This window comes from Notothenia coriiceps, unplaced genomic scaffold, assembly GCF_000735185.1.
Source record: "Notothenia coriiceps isolate Sejong01 unplaced genomic scaffold, NC01 NC01_scaffold00019000, whole genome shotgun sequence".
NCBI classification, from domain to species: Eukaryota; Metazoa; Chordata; class Actinopteri; order Perciformes; family Nototheniidae; genus Notothenia; species Notothenia coriiceps.
Window position 1 is genome coordinate 1,330,328 of NW_011351701.1, and position 26,185 is coordinate 1,356,512.

Genomic DNA, 26,185 nt, shown 5'->3' on the forward strand with positions numbered 1-26,185 from the left:
GGGGGGGGGGGGGTGCATGTTTGACTTTATATGGCTTGCATTTGCTCTTCATCTTTTAATATTAATATAAAGCTGCAACACACCATCTCTTTCTTCAAAAGTCTCACAATAAAACTTTCCCAGTTAATAATTTACATTTAAACAATTATTTTTGGTATGACAAGTTTTTCAGAGATGTTGCCTTTTACTATACACATGGGGCTTTATCTAATGCAAACTTTTGTTGAATTTAAGGGAAATCGAATTGAGGTAAAAAACAATCACCTAAATTATTAGTTATTTGTTTTTTTTCTTTCTACTAGTCTGAATAAAGACATGGCATGAAAAAAAAACTAGCCCAAACTCCCAAAACGGACCGATGCACGATACATTATCCTTTTTTTTCTATAGCGTCTTAGCTATAAAGTAATTATTTAAATTGTGTAAACAAATAAAAGAGTGAATGTCTCAGAATATCAATGGAGTCAACATACTAAATGTTAAAGTGGATAATTGCTTTATCATACTTTCAATACTTAGTTATCAACATTTAAATCACGTGCTTCTGTGCTTACCCGACACCCTTGAATAGAACTGGTTTGTTAGTGGGTGTACCAACAATAGTTTGAGCTTTCATCAGGTGCTCTGGGTCAGCGACAATCAGGGTGTGCTGGAGAAGAGAAGGATCACTTGTAAATAAACACACAGACATGGAAATGTAAAGGCTTGATGTGAGAAACGAAGTGAAGGAGCCTTCTGTCTGATCAGAACTCTGTTTACCTCTCCAGCGTCAGACACGTCGTAGTTGTGATGGTCGATGACGGAGGTCTTTTCTTCATCAAACTCGACGCCACACTCGCTGCCCAGCTCCCTCAGAGGGTCACCTGTAAACAGGAGAAGACCATCAATTCAGTATATGCAATAATATGGTGTTTTTTCTAATATTACGAAAAAGGTGTTGGGAATTTACTCACCAATATCTGAGTTTGCAGCAACCAGGACATTGCCTCCACCATCAATGAAGGATGTGATAGTCTCCACATTTATGTTTCCTCCAAAGTCTGCCGAAGATCAAAACGTGATTTTTTATCAAATCAACAAGTCAGACATAAGTGTGTTAACATGATTTTAACCGAAGAGTGTTAGACTTACCCTCAACTGATGGTGAGAAGATGACTAAATGGTCGTACAAGAACTGGCCGTATTTGATGAGAGATAGGGAGGGATCGTCAGCCGTCTTGAATGTGATGTCAAAGCCTCGATCTGAATGGGAGAGATGAAAAAGTTTAAAAAATACTTTAGTTGTGCATTACTCAGTAACTTGAACAAAGAACTGTGAACTTCCATACTTTAACTCCTTTACATTTAGCACAACATGTGAAAAACTTCCCGTCAGTGGTTATTGTCAAGGGTCATGTGAAACCACCAGAATTGTATATGTTTTGTTTTCAAAATAAAGGATTTTGGTTTCTACAGTATACATGAAACCATTCAAAAGGAAAGTGGGTTACCCCAGTGGTGGAAAGTAACTTATTACATTTGGAGATTCTTCAACTCTAAGCTACTTCATTTAGGAAGCCAAAACTAACATTTATGGAAAGATGTTCAACATTATTTAAATAATAAAGTATTGCAATGATACTGTAAAAATGAATGGATCAATACTTATAATCAATGTATTACTTTTCCTGTTTTATCAGTAGTAGTAGTAGTAGTAGTAGTGGTAGTAGTAGTAGTAGCATAGTGTTTCTACCCTGTGGCATTGGTAACTTTACTGAAGTAGATGATCTGGTTTTCGCTTTACATAATGCACCTGCTTGACATTTTCTAAGCAAACAAGCTGGGAATAAATTGGCAAGTCCATTTACAGTATGATGGCAAGCAAATCCTTAGTTAGCTCAGGAAGGAATGTCAACATACTGTTTATAACTGTATATGTATTCAAATCAATGTAGCCTTGATCAAATCCATAAGTCATATCTGCATTTTTGGTTGATGACTGCTGAATTGATCATAAAGTGCTGATTGTATCAAATGATTAATTATTTTTGTGGTGACGCTACTAGAAGTACGCCAAATTCAAGAGTGTCCCTGTGTCTATTGTATGCAATACAAGTCTAAATTAACAAGCACTTACACTATCATTAGTTAGGTAAAAATATTATAAACTGCTAGCGCCTTGAATTAAGTTTGGCAAGACACAGCGAGCATAATAAAGCTAACGTTAGCCTAGCCGTGCTGCATGAAGCTAAACTCTACAGGCTCAAGTCCTAAAGTCTCTAAAGTCATGTTACATACAAGAGACCTGTCAGCAATACAAGGGGTGCTATAACAGTAAAAGTAAAGAGCATTTATGGATGGAAAAAAAACATTTCTTACTGACCTGCCAGACTGCGGAAGAAGATTGAATGGGTGTCTCTGATGTTGAGGTTGTCCAGTAGAACCAACGTTTTGCCGTCAGCCAAAGCACAATGCAACAAAGAGGATAACGCAAGCAACACAAATACACTGTTGTCCAAAAGTCTGAACCTCCTTTGCGACATAATTCCGCTCCGTTTTTTGGACGATACTAAAGAACCGGGATGGCTCGTCTGCATGACTGCTGTCAACGACGCCATTTTGCTGCAGAAGTCGACGTCAGCATTAGGAGACTACTTCACTTTGACCCCGAGCTGCAGCCAATCACAGAGAGGAACGCGTCTCTCCGGCTGACTCTCCGCCAATGGGAGGAAAGCTTTATTATAAGGCTGACCATCACGGAAGAAGTCCAGTTTGGGGAATGGATGAGAAATGAAAGCTTTAGCGCAAGTTCAATAAGGAAGACCTAACAATGAGTCACTTACACGTCATTCTATTGCTTTCTCCCCCCTCATTAAATGCGTGGGCGTCACCCCCCAGCAGCCAATTGCTGCACACGTTAAATTCCTTAAAATGCCTGCTCTTCCTTCCTGTCAGTTGTCATTTCAGGTGACCACACGCAACCCTCCTCCACCCATCTCGCCTCCCGTCTCCTCCAGGACAAAGCTAAACCTTCCTCCTTCAGACCGGTCCCACCTACTTATCACCACCACCAGTGTCTAGACCCCGGGGATTTTCCTCGGAGCGCTTCTTTCCATCCCGAATGATTATCCTGCAAACCGGGGCCTAATCGCCAAACACCATTCCATTCTCCTGTTGTATTATCATGGCAATAATTTCATTTATATGACGTGTAACAATAAATATGTATTCCATACATCACGTCTCTCCGGTTTGAACTAGGAAGCGTATCTCCACAAATGTAAAGAATAATCATAGCTAAAGATAAATAGTTCCATGACTTTATTGTATAAGGAGGTGCATTGCCTGAATCTGGATGTTTGTCTTAAGAGATGTATTATGTTGGGAAATAATTTGAAGGAAAACTATGTAAATGCAATTAATTTTTAAAGTAATATGCCATATTACTGGAAAGTGACTGTTCCTTATATAATATATGAATTGTTTGCCCCACATACCTGGAATGTCCCGTTCTCAGACATTCTAGGTATTCCGTGAACAATGTAGACTTAAAAGGACACAAATAATAAAAAGTTATTATAAAAAAAGTTAAAATCAAAGCACAAAACAATGTGAGTGAGACTGTGATGATTTTTTATTGTTGGGATGTTGACTACCAGTGACTGTAAGTTACGGATATCTAATACGAATCTTGCAGGTGTTAATACAAACAAAACAAATAATAACTTAAAAACATTGGTGTCAGTCTTTATACAAATGTGATCATTTTATTGCAATACCAAAAGAAGATGTCTTGTTATCACCAAAAATGGCAAATTGTTAACCAGCTTATCATCTCCACAAATGTTCCTTTTATCTTTTATCAGAGGTATTAAGACTTTTTCAGATGACAAAACAAATATACAAATAGTATACAAGCAGAATGTCAGGTAGGACATGAATCCACTCTTCCTACTTCCTAGAAAAGGAGGTGGCAATGAACCCCCAAATAACTTGTTAGTCCCACCTCTGTAATTATGTAAATAATCTCTGTATAGGGTGAATTTCAAGAAAATACTTACAACTAAGTACAATAAAATAGTTTGACTATTTAAGGAAAATGTACACATCTCATCCGAGAGAAATGGAAAAATAACGACAAGGTCATTTTTAAGGGAAAATGGGTTAAACAGGATTGTGATATCCTAATACAAAGAACAGAGCAAAGTCCAACATTTCAGTCAAAAAGTAAACAAACTACAAGACATAGAATCCTGGAATAAGGATGCAAAATAACAACATTTTTGACCCAAAAAAAGGATATATTCTATGTTATAAATCCAGTTTAGATTCACTTGTAACATTTGCAATCCTCACACGTTATTTCTTATATTTCCATCTCCAGTTAAATAATTACATTTATTTCCAGCAATATTTAATATTTCAATATTTCTTTCTTCACAAATCTTCCCCCCTATGCCTAACTCTCACATTCCATCTCCTCTTCTTTTTCCTTCTCCTCTACTTCTGCTGCAGCTTCATCCTTTCCTTCCGTGTGGAGCTCAGTGTGGGTTTCCTCCTCTTCCTCCTCCCTCCTCTCCTCATGAGTCAGCCCTTCAGTCTCTTCTTCCTGTTCTTGTCTCTCCCCCACTATCCCTCCCTCTCCCTCTCCAACTGTCGTTCGGAAGATCAGCTCTCCTCCTTCCTGGATGACTTGCTCCGTGGCTGTGGTGTATTGGTAGAAGTCGGAATCTGCCTGGAACATGACGAGGGCCTGAGCTGTGTGGATGCGAACGTGCTGGGCGAGGGAGCTAGCGTCCAAGAATTTATCCCCGCATGAATCACAAGCGTACAGGATCTGGGTGTTGGGGTCTGGGAACAAGAGAGGAGTTGAATTAATAGACTGATACCAATGTGTTTTTCAGTGATCTGGCTTAGAATAAAAATCCATTAAGTTCTTTAAAGGGGCGCTTGTATGCTCATTTTCAGGTTTGTATTAGTATTTTGTGCTTCTACTGCAATATGTTTACATGGGTTAGGGTTAGGGTTGTCTATTTAATTTTTTTTACTTTCTATACCCCGCTTCATAAACATTACTGACTTCGCTCTGCTTCTCCAAGACTGTCTCACATTCCAGGAATGTGACAAAATACATTGGTGCCACTTTTTCAAGACTTACATTTTAACCAAAACTAATAGTCAAGTATGGATGAGAAGTAAGTATAAGCTATTATATAAAAGATACATTTGAACATCTACAATTCAATGACAACTCTTTCTGATGATGAAAACCATGTAAGACCATATAAAGCTCCAGAACAGCTATCAAATAGATCTGAAGTAGAGTTTTTTTTCAACATCCTGTCATTTTTATCTCTTTACCAAACTTGTTATCGTGTTGTGATGCAGATATTCAACTGCACATTCAGACAAAAGTCCATTAAGCAAAAAGCTTTTGTCTGCTCTGAAAATAGGTTTTAAAGCATTCATTGATATTCACAAATATTTGTGTATCCATGCCTATTTTAAATGTATCATTAATACTTTATGCAATAATACTGTTATGCAATAGAAAAAAGGTTCATTTTACCCAAATCAAGATCAAATATCAGACAGAAAACAGTACTATACAGAGCAATGGTCAGCTGGAATTCGTTACCGGTCCATATCATTCAAGACAACTCAAACATACATTTCAAACATTTGCTAAAACAATATCTGAGAACTACAAATTAAATTTGAACTGTACTTGTGGGTCAATTAGTAATTAGTATTATCATGTAAATTATATTGTTGGTAAAAATTTTGTTTAGGTTTTGACTTGATGATGGCTAAAATGTGATGACTATTTTTTTCTGTTTTGTTTTTGCTTTCACTTCCTTACCATGCACTTTTCATGAAATTATGAGTTGTTCTGTTCTGGTTTGTATTATGTATGTTTTGTGTGGGTGAGGACCCCAGGAAGAATAGCCAATGCCAAGTGCTAATGGGGATCCTAATAAAAAAACTAAAAACTAAAACTGTTGATGGGAATTCTTGTGTTTTCATTAGGAAATATAAAACATTTAGTCCTGATGCAGTATTAATGAATGTGTGGATAGCTGATGTTGAATACCATAATAACTAAACCACTGTACCAATTCTGGCCATATACAAGAGGATCAGTAAAAATGCTGATCATTATTCCCCTGTGGCATCTTAAACCCCCACCACAGCTTTTCCCCTCAAATTAAGTTGAATTGCGCATTCCTACATTTAGTTTAGTATTTTTCTGTTACTCCAACTTGTGACTAATATCCTGTTAAATGCAATTCCTGATCGCATTGTTAGTAGGATGTCCTAAACCAGTGCGATTATTCCATTATTAAAATACAGATGTTTGTGTGCATACTGTAATGTATTTTCCAAACACATTCTTACCTGCTTCTTGCACTTTCTCCACTGCCTTTGTGATTTCAGCCTTTAAAGCCTCAGTCTCATCTGCAGACACTGAAGCAGCCACAGGAACAACTGTAAACAGAAACAACATAAACAAACACTCCTTAATGTGTGAGCCCTTTAATCATAATTCTTCTTTTATTATGTGCAGAAGTTCATGGTGATAAATACAGCTTGTGTACAAGACAAGGACACGATATTTCCCCTAAAATCCCGGAACCCTGCGTTAAGTACCCTGTGTACTTGATTTGTTTAAACCTTCAAAGGCTTTCATAAGGTTTGTAGTTATTTTGCCATAATGTTTAAGGTTTTTTACCATTATAAGCTCTGATCATGCCCTCCGACTCTAACTAGTTCAGTTTTCCTGTAGCTTGTTGTCTGTATTAATAGTGATGAAGTTGAATTAAAAAAAAGATGCTGTCTGACCTCTCAGCTGAGCCACAGCGCTGGCTGCCAGGGTAACGATGTCCTCCGTAGTGACGGTAACTATGTTGATCTCGCCGTCAGAGGTAGACGCGCACCCATCGAGCCCCTCGTCTGCGCTGCCCCCAGCTAACACCAGCCGCTTCATGCCGGCCTTCCCTTGGTGCACGGTCTTGACGTGTGAGCGCAGGTTGTCCACCCGGTTGAAGCCTCGGCCGCATTTATCACACAGGAACGGTTTCTCTCCTGAGGGAGGAAACAAATTAAGTGAAAATGTAAGGGGGAAAGGCAAAGCAACTTTATTTGTATATTACACATTTTGTCGCAATTCAATATGCTTAACAGAGTAATTAAATACAGCAAAGACAAACTATTTACTTTATAATTCTACTGCTTGATTTAGTTTTTTAACATAAATCTGTTATTTTCTTGATTTTATTAACGTGTGCTTGTCTCTTCATTTAGTATGTTAGTCTACTAATTGTATTTCACTTTTTAATCTACACTGTTCTTTTGCTGTAAGATTGTACATCACCCCAAAGTAGGACAAAAAAGGATTTCTGCTTCGTGGTTTGAATGTGAAAGAGGACAGGCAAGACTTGTGTAGTTTCAATTAAGTAAAATATTTATTAAAAAGATAACTTTGTCCTTACCTGTGTGGATGATAATGTGCTTGGACAGGTCTCCCACATTAACAAATGCCTTTGAGCACATCTGACATTTGTGGGGCCGGACATTGTCGTGATGCCGAATGTGATTGGCCAGCTGACTGGACTGCACGAACCTGTCCACAGAGAGAGAGAGAGAGAGAGAGAGAGAGAGAGAGAGAGAGAGAGAGAGAGAGAGATTCACCGGTCATCTTGTTTCCTACTCATCCACTGGCATTGCAACTAGATTTCTTCTAGCTGCAGATTTTGCGAAGAAATTCTTGGCAGTATTTTTTTAATATGGTACATTGCAAATGCCACATGCCTAGGCCATAAACATGGTATGGGCTTCCCTACTATTCCTTATGCAAGATCTGCTTTGAGGCTCTTAATACATTACATGTCTTGAATAATTGTCTGTTTGCTCATATGTTTCTATACAATGTGTTTTCTGCTAATGTCAAGTCTTAATGCAGCAAATATCAAGATCATTTTACAACAATAAAGTAACTTTAAGATACAATTTTAAATCACAGTTTATGTGCTCGGATCTCTCTTTACATATTTTTAAATATTCTTATTGGATTCAGAATCATAACACTTCTTTTAACCCATGGGAAATTGGGTTTTGTAACAGTTTTATAAAGAAATTAAATAAAAATATGGTATGATGTCAGTTTATATTCCACAGATATAAGTATTTTTGTTATTGTATTAACCTTTTGTAACAGCACAAATGCATCTTCATTTTTTTTATCATACCTTTTGCCGCAGCGATCGCACACGTAGGGTTTCTCTCCGGTGTGCTGGCGGACGTGAGCGATGAGCGAGCTGGCCTGTGTGAAGGCCTTTCCACAGATGGGACAGACGCAGGGCTTCTCTCCTGTAAATAAGGATTACAGCATCAACATGGTGTCAGGTGAATACAAATCGTATAGTGTTCAAACTGAAAAAGGATGAAATGATGATAAGTGTCATGGCAGTACCTGTGTGGATCCGTTCGTGCCGCTGCAGAGCTCCGGGGTCACTGAACGCTCTCTGGCAATGCATACAGATGTACGGTTTCTCCCCACTGTGGACTCGCAGGTGTCTCTTCAGATTGCCTAATAAAAGAAGAACAACATTCCATCACAGAAAGATTAGGTCAAATGCCTGGAAGCAAAGACAACTAAGAGAAGATAAAACATGGATTTAAACTGAAGCAGCTAGAATTGTGGTTGCTCCAGATAAAATGTTCACTGTACACGTTGGGCATTCTTTGAATTGGTGATAACTATGTCTTTTTTATTTTATAATAGAATCATTTTATTCTTGTAGCTACTGTGTAACCACCACTCGTAGATCATTTTAATTAAAATCATGATTAAATGGTTCAATTTTTTAGCCCTCTCCTGGCTGCAAAAGTGCCTGACTTCAGCACATTTCTTACAGGTAAATATGACTGTATAACAGAAATAAACTAAATTCATGGAAAGTATAATCCATACTGTCTTCTTACCTGATGTAGTAAACTGTTTACCGCATTCCTTGCACTTGAGAGGCCCGTCTGCGATATGGATCTTTAAGTGAGCCTTCAGATTTCCAGGCTAAAGACACAAAAAGTAAACAAACTCAATATAATTCACTCAGTAACACTTCACTGGTAATTATATGGTAATGGTAGCAATCTAACTAAGCTTTTCTAAAGGTTTAAAACTTTATGACATTTCACTGAAAAGTCTACAATTAACCTCAACCTGTTCACCAACATGCTGTTACCTGGTTGAAGCGCTTGTCGCAGTAGGGGCAGCGGTTGCCCTTCTCCGTGTCGTGCGTCTCCAGGTGCCTCATCTTGGCGGTGGGGTCGGAGAAAGCCTTGTCGCAAAAGTCGCAGTGGTACGGCTTCTCCCCGCTGTGGACCAGCTGGTGCCGCTTCAGGTTCCCCGACGTGGTGAAGAGTTTTCCGCAGACGTCGCAGCTGTAGCGCGCCTCGCCCGTGTGACGCTTCCGGTGCAGGTTGAGCAGGCTGATCTGCCGGTAGCTCTTCCCACACGTCGTGCAGCAGTACGGCTTCAGAGGGCTAGGGGGAGACAAGAGCACAACTAATGATATCAAACTGACAGAGCTCAAAGGGGGCCTTTTATGCTTGTTTTCAGGTTGATATTTGTATGTTGTGCCCCTTCTGGGACATGTTTACATGCTTTAATGTTCAAAAAGGTCTTGATTTTTCTCATACTGCCTGTGCCTGGCAATCAGCTGACCTTTACAGTAAAAGTAGCAACATAGCCTAGACAAGAGATCCATGTGCTTTTTAAAACTTTTATAAAATAAGCACACGTAATGGATTTCAGGAATAAGATAAGTCTACACATCTTCCATCAAGGACTGAAAACTAACCTGTTTTGCCTGAACCTTGGCCATTAAACACAAACACATGTAAAACTTAAAAGGGGCATTTTTATGCTAATTTTCAGGTACATATTTGGGTTTTGTGCCACTACTGTGACACATTTAAATGCTTTAATGTTCAAAAGCTCTCTATTTGTATCACACTGCCTGTGCTGCAGCACCTCTTTTCACCCTCTGTCTGAAACCAGAGCCCAGCCTGCTCTGATTGGTTAGCTGGCTCTTTTGTGATTGGTCAACAGCTTAGAAAAGTCCAGCCCCTTAGTGTATCACGTACAATGTGTTTGAGCGCTAGCCAATAGAAGTGTTACATGGTGATGCTATTTTGTACAAATAATAATGCTGAATATAATAAGTCACTCACCTGTGTGTTTTTTCATGAGCTTTACAGGCTGCGGGGTCAGAGAAAGCCTTGTTGCAGTCCCGACAGCTGAACGGCTTCTCTCCCGTGTGAATGCGCATGTGTCTCTTGAAGTTACCCGTGTGCGTGAACTTCTTCCCACAGTCCTGGAAAAGAAAGACGAAGTATGTCATTAAGACTAAGCTGACACAAACGTTTTAATGAAAATATATTTATGCAAAAGAAACCAATATCTGCTTGAATGTCACCGACATGTTCACCATGCTATCGACATTATTAAATGTTTGTGTTTAAAGCAGCTATTTTAGCTTTAATGCATCTGCAAACGTTATCAGGTCAAACAGCTAAGTATGGCTGGGGATGTTCACACTCTGCCCGTGATGAGCAGCTCTATTCCAGATATGGCCACAAAGATGGTGATATTAAATGTGCAATATGTAATTTTCTGCCCACTAAAGGGCCTTCTCCTTCAGTGGTTTGTTTGTAATTGATCTAAGCTTTTCCAGTTAGATTACTTGTTATTGGATATTCTTCAGGATGTTATTACCGTGAGCTAAATTATCCAAAGATATCTACTCCTCTCAAAAACTCACTGATGGAATGATTCAAACTGGTAAAAACACTGAATAAAACTGTTTCTCGTTAGAAATCTGTGTTGCTCAGCAACTTGTAGGCTGCTGTTTATGTTACCTCATCTTGTTGTTTTAATAATTTTCAGATCCAAAAGTCAATTGACTAAAATCTTTCATCCGTTTTAAATAAATAGTAAGAAATTACCAATATCTTAAAACTGTATTGTAAAAAAATCGGCTTAAAAGTTGAAAAGTTAGTTTATGGCAACTAATGTTTTTTGTCTCACCTCACATTCGTGAGTCACGGAGCTGTAAGGCTTCGACTCGGACCGGCTGCTCATCGTCGATGAATGAGTTTGTCTGCCTTCTCTGTCGCTTCCTGAATCGTCTTCTTCCATTTCGTCTTCAATATCATCATCATCATCATCTTCCTCCCCAAACTCCTCTTCATCATTATCTTCTCCGTCGTCCATCTCCCCACTCTCATCCTCCTTATCCTCCTCTTCCTGCTGTTCTCCAGCTTCTTCTGCTGGCTCGGAATCTTTCTTCTCAGTTTTTGTCTTTGATGGGCCTTCTTCCTCTGAGTCATTGTCTACAAAGGAGACAACAGAGAACTCAGTGACATGTCTGAAATATGACGGATAATGCAGTTTGTATAATAGTATGTTTCAGAAAGCCTTAGGCGCGTTCACACCAAGTATTTTTCCCACAAAGGTTCCTGAGAACTACGATTTAGTTGCGTTCACACCAAAAAGTCCCAGGAACTAAATTAGTTCTAGAGAACCTTTTTTACCCCCTTTTCAGTCCCTGCTAGAGAGCAGGGACTTTCGTGGGAGAAAAAGGTTCCTGTGTCTGATTGGCTGGGCGGAATGTTACATTCTCTTTCATCTTATTCTATTTTATATGTTTATATTGTACTTATCTTTCTTGTTTTCCTATATATCACTGCATCTTGCTTGCACCTGTAAGTCTCTTGCACAATGGTATTTCCTTACTTCTTTTTATGTCTTAAGGATAGTATTGTTGGGGGATTTCATAAAATAAAAATACACTATAAATATGGAAAACAGACTAGATTTGTTTGTTTAACTTAAAATAATAATAATAATACATTTTATTTATTTATTTTTATAGCGCTTTTCCTAATGCTCAAAGACGCTTGCATTTTATCAATATATACTCATTGAAAAAGGACATCGTTATTATTACCATAACATACACCAATGTATCTTAGATAATCCGATTTTGCTTGTTTAACTCGTCAATAAATAGTAAAACCCACTTTTGGCATGTTAAAACCTTTTATTTTAGAAGATTCTCTCAGAACTGTTACAGTATGTGTATTTTAATTAATTTAATTTGAATAATTGTGTAGTTCTTTTTATCTTTAATACTTCTTATGTAAGCTTCTTGGTTAAAATTAAGCTGTCTTTGGCTCTTTTCTTGCCTCTGTGGGACAAACAAAGGTATTCTGATGATTGAGAAGAAAAAACCTGAAAATGTATCTTCTGTACACACTGTGGACTGTAAAGGTAAATTAGCCTTAAGTATTTTCAAAAATGACAGTGTACTTATTTGCATGTAACAATAATCCCTTTGAATCTTTTCTGTCTGGATTTTGTTTGTCTACAAATTCAATAACCAGTGGAAGCTCAGAAAAAGCTGTGTTGTTGTTTGGGTTAATACGGCAGAGTAAAGCAGTGCAGCGTGCTCACCTGGTGGGAAGTTCCGTCGAGGAGGTTTTCTGATTCTTCTCCCCCGAGAGCTCATGTAGGAGCTGCCAGCGGATTTCAACTGTGATTCTTTACAGAAAAAGAGCAAAAACAAATTCCGTGGTCAAATAAAAAGAGTTAACACTGTAATGCATCTATTAGACATCATTTTGTAGTAAAGCACTGACTGGGTGTGTAGTCAGCATCTGACGCCTGTTGTGCCGCTCCTTCCTCCTCCTTCTTCACAGGAACCTTCTTTGGAGAGGGCAGGGCGGGGGGTTTTGGGGGTCTTCCTGGGTCGGGGGTGGTTTTGGCGGGCTCAGTAATAGTTGTCTGTGGTGTTTCAGGGGAAGCGTCTTCCTTTAAGTTTTCCTCATTTTGTGTGAGCTTTATATCTTCTGTGGGGGGGCTACTGCTCTCCTCTGCTTGAGATGCTGCTTCTGCCAGGTCACTCTCTGGTTCCTCTCGCTGCTCATCACCTTGCTTTTCTTCTGGTTTGTAAAAAAGAATGAGAAGTTAGCGGAGAAGAGAATTTAATACACTGGACCATAACAGTTTATAAAGCTCAGTTTAATACTTTGACTATGTTATATTGTTTGATTAAAATGTTGAATGCACTTCTGTTACATTAACGCAAATCATGTGAGCTATTCCTCATACAAATACTGTGACCCTTGCACATTCCTTTGTATTTTTTGCAATGCTACCACTTTTTAAAAATTGCACAGCTTTGTCACTTTAAATTCTTATAAAGATTAAGGTCACCTTTATTCAGTTTCAGTTCTTCACTCTGGTGTCATTTTATAATTACACACATAGATCCGAAATACACACACATGAACAAACAGGACATATAGTCATGAACTGATGAGAGCGAAGGGGCTGCAAGTGATCCGGGGCTCTCAAGCACCGGTCCAAACTCCATATTTTTGGTCGATCTTTTAATCTTTTCAAAAAAGATAAAAAATTACAACATTTAACTCATACGAATGCCCAAACAGCAGTTTAAAATGTAAAGCTTGGAATTCCTATTTCTTTAAAATGCAGGTAAAGATTCCAACTATGGAAATACCTTATGACTAACAATATAAACAAAGGACACCTCATGCCATTAAAAGTGGCGGTTAAGGTTAAATACATTCGATTGTTGAATTTATTCCAAACAAAAAACTTTTCTTGTTGACCTCGACTGCCCCTTCCTACACCAGCAGCGATATCTGATAGAGAATTGTATCAGATACGACCGTTATCGTCCTCGTGTGGCTGCGGCCTGACCTGCTTCAGCAATCGGGAAATTGAGGGCACCGGTGACTCACCGACGGCAAAATCCAGAGTTATGAGGGCCGGAGCTGTAGTTGCCATGGACTGGTACGCAGAGCACGCATTCACAATTTCTTGCATCTTTAGAAAGTTAGCAACAGCCAAGACGTCTTCTACGTTCTGTGGACTCAAACTCAGCTTGGCTGTGTACATGAACTCCAGGACCTGACCCAAACCTGCAACCAGAAACAACAATCAAATAGGTCTGGTTATTATTATTACCAATTTTCCACATTGAAAGACACACAAAAAGGATAACAAGAACACAAAAAATAACAACATGATGACAATGCAATTATAAACCATTAAATATAGAAGACATAGCCTGACATGGCATAACTTAAATTAAAGTAAATACAGGTAATACAAACACATACACAAACATTATGGGAATGATCACAACAATAAAAGTAATAGTAATAATACCAATGACAATGGTATACTTTTTTTTTTTAAAATGTATATATAAATTATATATATACTACCGTATATATATATATATATGAAACTTAAATAAAAAATAAAAAAAGAAGGTTACTTTCCCTTGCTGTTCAATCAGAATCAGAATCGGGTTTATTGCCAGGTACGTTTATACACATACAAGGAATTTGCTTTGGTTTCTGGTAGTGCGAACATAAACAATTTAAGAAAATAAGTTGCAATAGTAGGCCAAAAATATAAAGATGATAAAAAGAAACACTGAATTAACGCACAAAACAAGACAAAACAGAGCTCGCCACAACACTGAAGCAGCCTTCATCGTCGCCATGTTATTGCTACATATCCTAATTTTCCATAAAAGACTGCCAGATAGAATTAAAGGCCTTTTGTGTCTTTTAAGATTGTAAGTTATTTTCTCCGCATAGAGCAACAAGTGTAGTTGGACAGCAGTGAAAACACTGTGATAGCAAGGCAGAACAAATATTGAAAAAAAATGTAATGCATAAATACGTAGTGCGCACACTGATGGAAACCCACCTGCTGCATTGCTGATGTCCAGATGCACCACATCTTTCTGGTCCAGGAAGAGCGTACGGAAGTAAACACTGCAGGCTGCCAGCACAGCTTTGTGGGCCTTGAAGTCCACCCCGTCCACCACAAAGGTGCAGTCACAAAGCAGGCCCTGCCGACGCTGGCGGTTCAGCTGCTCCAGGACCTTCCCACTGTGCCACGGGAACTCCATCGTACCGAAGGACGCTTGAGGATGATGGAGGAGTCTCTGTGGAGAGCTAAAAGCAGAGTCAAATGGAGCACCATAGGAAATGCTCAAAAACGTGGACAGTCAGCTTGACCAGTTGTGTTCTACAGTGACATGACATTCCTGGGCCTTTATTTTAACAATACTGGAGTATGATTGAAATAATTGGCAAAATTACAATATTTTTTTGTGAGCCTTACAATGATCATTCATAATGATTACTCATTGACTTTGGCGACATTATGTATTTATTTACCTTCAATATATATAATTTAATTGAAAAACATCTAAAAATTGATTCGAAATATTTTATAAAAAACAATAAAATGTATACGGTTCAAAATATTAAATACATTTGATATAAATAAATAAGATTAACTATTTAGTAACTTGATACCTAATATAACATATTTTTTTAATCAGTATCTGAATACTATTATGACTGACCAGAGCAGTCATACCAATAATGTTTAGTGTGAAACTAAATAAAGACTTTTGGCATTCAAAAACCATGTAACTCCAACATTAATAAAGTAACATAGAGTTAAAACAGTTGTCAGGACATAGATGTTTACCTTTACCCTGTCTTCCATAATTGCAATTCAATGACATAATAACACTATGAACTAAAAAGATCAGTAAAGTTACGCGTTTATGCTTAAAAACTATCCTCATTTGGAATGTATTCGACTCGTTAAAAAAAAGGAAAAACAAGGTACCAGTGTTTTAGTCAAGTCTGTCGAAAGGTGCATGAATTGTCTGTAAGGTATTTAGGTTGTATGGTCAATAAACTCAATATAAACATGTCCTAAATGTTTTGTTCATGTAGGTTAGTGCCTGTTCCATTTCTTACAAGATACTGCAGAAAATACTCCAAACAGATATACAATTTAAAACCCAAGATCATTCGAAATATAGCTACGTTAGCTAATAAACTAAGTGCGTAGTAACGATACTGTACAAAGTAACGTCAGAAATTAGAAAATAATGACGCCAGACTTTGGCTTCATGATGGACATGCAGCATTACACAAAAACACGAGAATATTAAAGGGCAGTAAAGATGTTTCATGACTGGAAATAACGTGTCTCTAAAAGTTTTTGACAGCTTTGGTTTGACAGTGCAATGAATCGATTACAATTCCTCCATCCTTGTCGCTTTGTTATCAGGGATTAATTTAGCTTGCCTTGACATGCATGTAGTGAAGGGACAAGATGGCGGAGCGGCGAGTCCGACCTGTCTTCACCTCTTGTTGTTTTCTCTGCTAGCTCGCTCATTTCGCTCCCTGCAAGCGCCATGTTCATATAAACTAAGTCCTGAATTACCTCTTTGTTGCCGCTTTTCACTCCGGGTCCAAAATGCAGCTCGGACGATGATTCGGAATGTTTAACTTGGTTAGGCAAAACAAATCCAATCGAGCTTTTCGGTGATCGATCATGCTCCACTCAGTCCATCCAGCGCCATCTTCGTCTCTCTGATCGATTGATAGGGACCGGCCGGATGTATAACTGGAGCATGCGCAGTGTGAACACGGGCTGTGCACATGATGACCGTGTGGTGGCGCAATACGCTCAATTCATTCAAACCAGCGCCGTATAGATATAATTATAGTAGGCTAGTACTGATTCAAACCTTTATTTAACCAGGTCAGGTGGTCCCATTGAGATCATCGATCTCTTTTTCATGGGAGACCTGTCCAATATAGACAATTTCAGTGTCTGGTTCCAGAAGATTAATGTCATATTTGTTATTCTTGTCCAAAGTCTTGTATTTTTTTGCAAGCTGTCTTTACATACTACTACTTTCATACAAATATATATAGGCTTGTTTTGCCATTTAACTTTTTTTCTAACTTTTAAACTCTCATATTTATAAATCTATGTTCTAATCATGAACCATCATTTTCTAAGTTTTGAAAACGACACAAAACCACCAAACGGCTTCAATCCTATATTCTAAAAAAAATAGGAAAGGTAATAAAACATTGAATCCACAATGAATAACTTACCATTTTTGTGAGCTGATTTATTATCTATATCAGTGCTTTAATCCCCTGGCTGGTATTGGTATTATCTGAAGCAGCAACACGCTATTAATCTGATTCATAAATGTGAAGTTGAACCCATGTAATGAATGGCAAACCCCTATAACCTATAGGCTTTTGTATTAAGTACCCTTTCAATGAAAAAGATCATGCTGTATTATATGCTAGTGCCGATGTAATGAGTATAAAGTGCAATGAGAATTGTCAACGTCCTTTGAGAATAATAATTCATAACCATTTCCCCATCACTCTGAAAAGAACATATATCATTAATTTCTACGCTGCTTCACAACATAAATCATTCTGTTATGTGGTCTTTCACAGGGAAAAGCTTTCTAAAATGCAAAGGTCACAGCCTGGCTCGAACATAAAGTGAATTACAGCCACATCACAAAGCTGTCAAAATTATTTTAGATTGAAAAGAGCTTTCAAAATTATTTTCTCATGGAAACAGGACAGACAAAACACACAAAACACTGAATAGAATCACCTCTGAGCTTTCGTACTGATTTTCAGAACAGAATAGATTGCCTTGTGCTGTTTACTGCCTACTCACCTTCAAGCCCATATTTTTATTTTTTTTATTTGTATAACTATATTGAATTTTCCAATTATTTACACTTTCAGCTGTTTTAAAAAAAGAAGATTTCTCCAAGATGAAACCCTAAATGTTGTTTAAAAGCCTTCTCTATAAATGCATTCATTATACACAAGGGAGGAAATACTCAAGACATTACCAGCTATATTCGCCCTTACAAAAATGTTTTTTTTAAATACTCAAGATTTGTACGTTTCTTATAGATTGTCAACTCTCCATTGGTAGCTTAAACTATACTTTAGTCCCGATCTAAATCAATGAAATAGTTCACATGTTTATGTCAAAGCAGGATTACTTTATTCACACAAATGTGATATATTACAAATTATTATTAATGTGGTAACCATCAATTTGTTAGGTGAGTCTTCATTTTTTAAGAACTGTGTTAGAGGACAACACACAAGTACTGTGTGTGTGTGTGTGTGTCTCTCTGTGTGTGTGTGTGTGTGTGTGTGTGTGTGTGTGTGTGTGTGTGTGTGTGTGTGTGTGTGTGTGTGTGTGTGTGTGTGAGAACCTGCAGGTTTGACCTACTGCTGCTGTGTATGTTGAACTAACTCAAGAGCAGCATTGTTGCAGACATGGAGATGGAGGACCTGGCATGTTTTATAGAGCATAGTGCCAACTCTCTGCTGAGTTTTTAAAGTAGAATGGTTTAAGTAAAGACAGGAAATAAGGAAGAAGCATAAGAACAAAAAAAGTGAGAAGTTTGTGATGAGAAAGCGGGTCAGTTCTTTATATCTTGATCTCGGTGCGGAAGGTCTGCACGAGCTCGTGTTTGGCCGGTAGTCGCCGTGCTTTGACTGTTAGGGTCCCTTCTGCGCCCAGTGATGATGTCACTGAGGTGGGGTCCACATCCTCAGGTAGTTGGCACTTGTGTGTGAACGTGTTCATCACCGAACCATCCTGTGCCAACTGCCAGAAGAAACAAATACTTGGAATGACTTCATTGCAGGAATGACGTACTTTGTAGGTCTAACAGGAAGTTCGACATTCGACAAAAAGTAAATGGAATTTTTCCTTTGGATTTTGAATGATGGCATGAATAAAGCTCTTTGACAAACTTTTTGATACCTTCATGTTTGATTCAGCAAGTTCATCTTTAAAAATGAAAATTAATTGTAATATTCTAAAGCATAAATTACATTTCAGGCTATGAACCAACTGCCACAGTCGCAATACGTCAAGGTCATGATTTGGTAAATAAGGTTCCTGGTGTTAAGCGTGATCTTTGTCCCTGACACTCTGTAATCCAATTTAGCCATTTGTTACCAACTACTAAGACACAAAAAAAACGTCTAAATCATGATTGGGGTTATTACCGATTTGTATTTTATGTTGGAGAACAAAATGTCAAAATCTCTTAATTTTGAAAAAACGAATTGACTTCGAGACAAGGGAAACAGATTTTAGTTTTAACATCTCGGAAAGGCTAATATTGTCTTACAGCTTAAAGACATAAGGTAAATTCCATATTCATTTCCAACAAAAGGCTGCCCACCTTTTCCGCATGAACTTCAATCTGGTTGTTGGATGTGGTGACGATGACATCTTCAGGGGAGAAGTCTTGCACGTCAACTGTGAACTGGTACGAATCCCCAAGAGTCTTGATATTTCCAGAGCTACCTAAACCCAAGACAAGATAAGACATAATGTAAGACCACAGGGAAGCACTACTATCATGAAAGTATTGACATTATAAAATCAAACAGTATGTATGCTAATTATGTTCTGTTTCACTAGGTCTTTGTGTAACATAGGAGCGAGCCTACTTGGCTGTGTATTATTATGGTATAAAGTACGTAGAGTCACTGTTCAGATATATAAACAGCATGGTTTCAGTTTTTAGTTCAGTTTTTTTCCTCAGCAAGTTGCAAACCTTGCTGTTTGGTGCTGAGCTGTTACCTTAGAGACATTTCACCCAAACTAGCTTCCTGAAAGATGGAGTAAGTGAGCGCAGAGTTTGAGGAAATGGAAAACAATGAGCTATAAAATTGCTTTAAAACTGAGAGGAACTGTAGAGCGGGGTGACATTTTTCTGGTGTTGTCGCAATGAGTGAGACCTTTCACATTACACTAAATCACATGATCCAATTGTTAACACCCATTTAAAACTTTAAATAGCCCATTAAATGGCTGTTATCAGTTGTTATCACTACCAGTTGAATGCTTCAAATGGGCAACTGCACAAACCCCGCACATTGGGAGATAAACCTATGGGTTAAATTGTATAGGGTATTTACTGATCCATACACCCTGACCACTTCACAACGCAGATTTTGTCGCTCTTTATACTGACTCACTTATTTTTGCTTCTGTCAATTTACTATGGCCAACAGACGTCAACATGGTTTTGTATTCTTTACGGTTACCATTTGAATAAATGAGAACAACCTTCTGAATCTTCCAGTATGTGGAGCAGGCCCCTTCTGAGCAATATCTATTACACTGATAACCACTGATAACGCCCATCCAATCCGATGATAACATTCAAAGAGAGTGCCGTACTCTGAGCTCAGTGAAGAACTATGTGGTAACACATGACCTCACACACTGACTAGAAATTAGCGTGTGTGAGATATTAGCTCTGATCTCACGCAGGTCAGGTTGACTGGGTGACATCATTCCGATTGTTTGTGTATGTGCATGTATTTAGTGTGTACACCGGTCACTGGGCAACCATCTGGTCATTCCTTATGCAGGCTCCATTCCAGATACTCAGTGTGTGAAGTCATGGTGCTGGCAGTCAGTCCAGCATTCCCCAGCAGGCTTGTGTGCGTGTGTGTGTGTGTGTCTTGCTTTCCCATTAGCTGTTCCCACCCTCAGGATCTAGCACTGCTCCTACGGGATACCAACAATGGTTCCAAAACAGTTAAGCTCTCCCCCTGTGACACTGTGGGCCACACTCTAAGTCCATTTGAAGTTCAGATGTCACACATTCACAGGTCTGTGTTCGCCTACAGGGAACCAACACAGAACAGTTCACACCAGCTGCACACATTACTGAGCTAGGAGATGAAGCATAAAGTGAAATCTCTGTTGATTTTAATAGGTATTTGAAACACGAAACATCTGAAAATCCTGAAAGAATTTGCCAATATATTCTTGAAAAAATCCAATTCCAATTTAGAGTTTGTTTCCTCATCTTTTTTGCCCGTTGGTGACCCTATCAAACTACTCTCTTGATGAGAAAACATGTGTCCACACATCTATCACACGAGAGTCCTATCTGTTTGTCTCCTTCCTCTGAACTTGGACTTCTTTTATCTCACATTTATGGAGAAAAAAACCACACTTCAAACAAAGCACAGATATCAATCTACCTTGTAGTCAAAGTTCTCTCTTCACCCACTGTTGCTACTACTTTCACACCACTTTGTACATAAAAAAGTGACCTACAAGTTTCTCCAAACTTACTGGAAAACCCCAGAGCGTCACTCCCAGGCCTCATGAAGGAGCCAAAGTCCTCGGCAAACAGTCCCCGGCTCTTCTCCATGTATGGGTTACTGGAAGATGAGGATGAGGATGAAGTCTGGTGAAAACTACGCTCCGATCGATAGGCAGAGGAGTTGGTCCCACTCATGGATGGCTGAGTGTTCTGGGTTAGGCAGAGGAGGAGAGTAATGGGAGGGAAGAGGGAGGCGGAGAGAGTTGATTCTTCTGCTCTGGGACTCTTCCAGAGGCTTAAAAGTAAGAAATAATTCCCACAGCTCTTCTGTCTTCTTTCTTACTTTTTCTTTATATTGTTTTTTTTCTTGTTTGTGTTAGGTAGAATGATTCAAATTCCCACCCTGATGCACTCATCCACCCTTATATACTGTATGCTCCCTTGGGCGGTGTACACGTGTGTCACAGCTCATTGGGAAGCGGTCATAGAGATCTATATTTATCATGAGACGCACAAGCAACGGAGAGAGGGGTCTGTTGTTGGAAAAGTTCTGGGCATTGAAGGCTATGAGGTTAAGAGCTAGTGGAGAGTGGGATTGAGGGGGGGCAACAGTTGTCATTGACGCACCATCCCTGAAATAGCTTCCCTTATCTTCTCTCTTTAATGTCCCTGCACTCCAGTGATACATCAGTCAATTATTTCAGTCAAAAATAAAAGTACAGGTTATTCCTCTTAGCTGTAGATATTTATCAGTGCAGATAGTTTTGGTGTGAGTTGCCAAGTGTTGGAGCTATTGACTGTAGAGGTACTACCTACAACATAACAGAACTAGATGGCACTCGGCTTGTGGCGTTAAAAACACAAACAATCTATTTTGAAAAACTCGACAGCAATGTCTCATTCCAGAAATCTTGACCCACCTACTCAAAATAATCTACTGACCTTGTTGATCGCAGTTAAATGTACAAAGTAATTAAATTCTACCAAGCTACACTAGCTAACCATTTTACCGCGCAGAAGGAGATGTTAGCTAACCTAGTGTAAGCATTGGGTTGAGAGGTCATGTGTGGTGAGCATGCGCAGTTCTGTCCTGGTGTGCTGAAGGAGAACGTGGTGTGTCTCGACAATAATAAACGGAGGCGCTATCTGGGACGCTCCAAAAAGTACTAAGTTCCTGAGTTTTTGTTACACAGAAGTATCATTGAAGCCTTAACACCTCGGACGTTACATTGGTGGCAGCGGTATCGGAGTGTGTTTTATCTGCTCTTGGATAATTTTTTTCTGTGGACAATTACTGGACTTTCTGGTCGGCTCTGCTGGCTAGCTGTGCTAACGGTGCTAGCGCCGGAGCTTCATGTTCGGAGGAATGAAGAGTGACGGCGATATGGAAGACGATTATAACGGATGTACTGCTTCTTTGACTGGTTCTGTGAGTAATGATATTAAAGTCCTTATCTTACATGAAAAACTTTTTTTGGCAGTTGATTTCTGGGGGGTGTATGCAACAGATAGTCAATGTATGTTTCTTTATTTCATACTGAATAATATGTAAAAAAAGGAAAAATATTAGGTCCAATAAAAAAACTTTGCTTCTGGAAGCAGGCAATTTCGTGACGTCACGTGTGGTTCCCGGCTGNAGTGTGTTTTATCTGCGTCTGTGGATTGATGTGTGTCCTTTTTCTGTGGTCTAAGGTTACTTGGACTTTCGGGTCGGGAATGTTTGTCTCTGGTGGCTAGGCTGTTGCTATATCTGGTTTGTCTTGCGCCGAGGTCGTCATTGTTCGGAGGTAATGAGAGATTGTGAGGTGTGGGCAGTGTGTCGTTTTGGGTTGGGTTATGGAGACGATTAAGTAATCGTTGGGATGTACTCAAGCTTCGTTGGACCTGTCGGGTTCTGTGAAGTAATGATATTAAAGTGGAGCTGCAGCCGATGTTCAGGGGAATGGCCAGAGGCAGTTCGCTACGTGGATAAGACAGTTTGAAGCCGCTGTTCGTGCTCAGACGAGCAGTGCTAGGTGCACGACCTACGCAGCTACCTTGCTGAACATTCTACCTACCAGACGGTGCAGCTTTCCTGCTGTGGGACAGCTTGCCGGCAGATGTGCAGTGTGATTACAAACGTGTGAAGGAGAAGCTGGCGGAGGCTTTTGGCCAGAGACAGTTCCTGCTTTATTTCCAGACCTGTGTATCTGCACGGCCCCGCCAGGTGAACAAGTGTTTGGAGGTGTATGCGGCGGACATTTCCAGACTCGTGGCATGGGCTTTTCCCGATTATGACCGCGCTGCAGTAAATGGTGAGAAATTCAGACGTTTTTTGGCTGGCCTTGATCCTGCACTTCAAGCAAAATGCCATGAACAGGGGGCAACTGATATGGAGGAGGCGTTGATAATTGCTGGGCGTTGTGAGCGGGCCAGGCAGGCAATGAGGTTGAACACACCTGGTTTGCCCTACTGTCCTCCGCATCCTGCTGTTGTTGCATCGCTAAATTCACCATCGGCTGATGTTTTCGACTGTAATGCTAATACCACGGATAAGCTCATAAATGTGGTTGAATGCCTCACCTTGAAGGTGGACAACTTACAGACTGAGGTGAAAGACTTGAGAGCACATAGCCGTGGAGCTGAGAATGGCAGAGGGAGCTCCGCCTTGACCTGGGATCGTCAGAGGGTGCACCGGCGTGCCTGCCACTGTGACTGTGGCGGGTTTGGTTGCAGATCTACCACCGGGGATTCCCACAGGGACGACCGCAGCAGGGGCCGTTCTCCTCAGCGCAGACCGCAGGATGGTTTTGGTGCCAGGGAATGGTCTCCACGTGAGCGGGGAACCCGAGACACCTCTGCGGACTTCTCACCGCAACCACCAGATAGCGATGTCCCGCAAGGACCACACAGCGCTGGGGAACGTCAGCCAAGGCTAGGCGTGGAGTGAGTTTTCGTCTCCCTCTCGGCGGTCACCGAATCTCATCCTCGCCACGGACGGCTGCAGGGAAACTTCCAAGTGACTGCGCATCGAGACCCAGATGCCGGTTTCACCACTACAGGGTCAAATGGACTATTCTGCTGGGAAAGCGCCCGCTCGTGCCATGGCAGTTGGAACTCTGTTCTGTGGGTGAGTCTAACCCACAGAACTAATGTTTAGAACTGTTGAGGGTGTTGATAAATGTTTTCACTTATTTCTGAGGACTTCAGAATGTTTCATGTCTGCCTTACGGTAAACGTGTGCTAAATACCCAGTACACTTTTTCATCACACAAGTAAATGGTCAATTGTTGGACACTCTGGGTACTGTCTGACTCTTCGCCATACAGTATTGGGTGGCAAACATAGGCGAGCAGGCTGTACATGTAGTGCGAGGCGGCGAACACAAGCTATTTCTGCTGGGCGCTTTGATTTCATTGTTGCAGGGCCTCGAGCTGTTATGCGATTTGATCGGGTGTCATGCTTCACCTGCTGGGGGATGTGATTATTCCGTTTCATGCATGCCACAGATTTCATACCCAGAAAGTTGTAACATCTCGTATGTCTGTTGATGCTATTATTCTCCCTTTCAGTGAAATGATTGTCCCAGTTAATGTGGATATTATCCGGTACAGCTGGTCTGCCCATTGAGCTCTTTCTCTAGGTACCCTGCGAGCCTGAGGTGCGTGATAACGTGGGACTTGTGATTGTACGTACAGTTGCACCTGTGAAGAAGCATGCACTGTGGCTAGGCTGCTCCAACCGAAGAGAAGGATTAAAGCTGCACCACGTCTGCCCATTTAGGTGTGTGCGCACCCATGTTAATGGACTGTGAGCTACTCGCACCCCCTCTGATAGGTTTTTCCCTCTCAGCAGGGGGATACGCAACATCTGCCGGATGTGGACTGGCTTCCCGTTGTCTGCTGAAACAGAGACTGCAGCTGCAGGCTTGATGGGGAAACACCAAAGGGGTGTTCGCGCACTCTGGAAGGCAGAACAAGGAAACACGCGGTCTGATCACACACCGCATACAGGACAGGTGATCATTGCCCCGGTCAGCCACGCGCTCAAAAGCGTCGGCAACCTTACCTCAGTCTTCGCCAGAAAAAAACGAAAAAGAGAGAAGATAGGCCAGGCTCTGGATATTGAATTAGGAATGACATACATTGAAAAGAGAATGTTGAATGCCCGTGGTCCATACACCCAAGATAGTCATTCGTCAACGGGAAAAAAGACAGAACCCCCACCATGGCGATTTTCAATGAGTAAACATGGACTCAACCTCTACATAATAAAGGATTCATCATCTACTGCCACGGGGTGGAATAGACCACAATGGACGCATATGGCGGGCCTCTCTGGTTCAGCACCTTACCCAGAGAGCCCCAGCCAATGCGGTCCCAAATGATGTCATTCCAACCCGATAGGACAGTAGTGTGATAGAGAATACTTAATTTAAGATATGTTATCCCCATGTATACAATGTAACAAGAACGCCAAAAATTGTGCTTGTTCTTTATTTCTAGACAAAGAGGACCACTGGATAATAGTATGGACACACGGCTACAACCTCTTCTCTATTAATTGTATCTCCAACGATGTTCTCATCTCTCATTTAATATACAAAAAAATGTTTCTGACGAAATAACGGTAGGCCCGACACGCTTGGAACCGGGATAAACATGATCACCTGTCATGATATGCGATGTGTGATCAGACCGGGGCTCCTTTCTGCACCTTCCCAGAGAACACCGAACACCACCTTATGGCATAAATGATCACCAAATACAGCCCATGAAGCTGCAATAGTAACTCTGTTCAGCAGAACAACGGGAAGCACAAAGCAACATACCAGGCAGAGCAGTAGCCCCCTGCTGAGAGGAAAAACGTCGAGAGGGTGAGTAGTCACTATAAAGATCCTTAAACATGGTGGAAATCACACCTAAAATGGCAGACGGAAGGATTGCAGCTTTAACTCTGTCTCTTCGGAGATTGAGCAGAACCTGGAGACACCAGTGCATCAGTTTCTTCACAGTTGGCACAACGTATAATTCACAGTCACAACGTATTACACGCACCTCAGGAACTAACAGGATTAACCGAAGAAAGATCAAAATGGCAGACTGCGTATGCGAATACCGGGAAATCCACATTATTACTGGGACAAATCATTCACGAAAAGAATA

The 26,185-nt window shown here is 40.2% G+C and overlaps 4 protein-coding genes across 6 annotated transcripts in view; 1 reads left to right on the top strand and 3 right to left on the bottom strand.

The window, feature by feature from the left end:
• The window catches only part of ddost (dolichyl-diphosphooligosaccharide--protein glycosyltransferase subunit (non-catalytic)), a 5,390-nt gene extending 2,657 nt beyond the window's left edge, over positions 1-2,733 (bottom strand). Inside the window, exons 1-5 of the mRNA XM_010778275.1 lie at positions 2,363-2,733; positions 1,132-1,242; positions 954-1,040; positions 760-863; positions 555-649 (exon numbers count right to left, since the gene is read on the bottom strand). Coding sequence (XP_010776577.1) covers positions 555-649; positions 760-863; positions 954-1,040; positions 1,132-1,242; positions 2,363-2,597 — 632 coding nt within the window. The 5' untranslated portion in view covers positions 2,598-2,733. The remainder of the gene's footprint in view (positions 1-554; positions 650-759; positions 864-953; positions 1,041-1,131; positions 1,243-2,362) is intronic.
• hdac6 (histone deacetylase 6) overlaps positions 1-26,185 on the top strand; it is a 54,229-nt gene that overhangs the window by 20,983 nt on the left and 7,061 nt on the right. The window lies entirely within an intron of this gene.
• zbtb17 (zinc finger and BTB domain containing 17) lies at positions 3,596-16,487 on the bottom strand. 3 transcript variants are annotated; one of them, XM_010778273.1, is made up of 15 exons: positions 16,340-16,487; positions 14,795-15,035; positions 13,813-13,992; positions 12,685-12,987; positions 12,500-12,586; positions 11,072-11,376; positions 10,216-10,358; positions 9,225-9,525; positions 8,965-9,052; positions 8,453-8,569; positions 8,229-8,349; positions 7,473-7,603; positions 6,823-7,065; positions 6,379-6,468; positions 3,596-4,830 (listed from the first exon to the last, which is right to left on the bottom strand). In XM_010778273.1, exons 2-15 carry the CDS (start codon positions 14,997-14,999, stop codon positions 4,439-4,441), a joined length of 2,706 nt encoding a protein of 901 aa, XP_010776575.1. In that variant the 5' UTR covers positions 15,000-15,035; positions 16,340-16,487; the 3' UTR covers positions 3,596-4,438. The 3 variants fall into 3 exon arrangements, with proteins under 3 accessions (XP_010776575.1, XP_010776576.1, XP_010776574.1); XM_010778274.1 differs by having other exon boundaries at positions 12,685-12,984; positions 14,795-15,045; XM_010778272.1 differs by having other exon boundaries at positions 14,795-15,045.
• Positions 17,452-21,448, bottom strand: hspb7 (heat shock protein family, member 7 (cardiovascular)). The gene is made up of 3 exons (XM_010778270.1): positions 21,071-21,448; positions 19,155-19,279; positions 17,452-18,568 (listed from the first exon to the last, which is right to left on the bottom strand). Exons 1-3 carry the CDS (start codon positions 21,234-21,236, stop codon positions 18,389-18,391), a joined length of 471 nt encoding a protein of 156 aa, XP_010776572.1. The 5' UTR covers positions 21,237-21,448; the 3' UTR covers positions 17,452-18,388.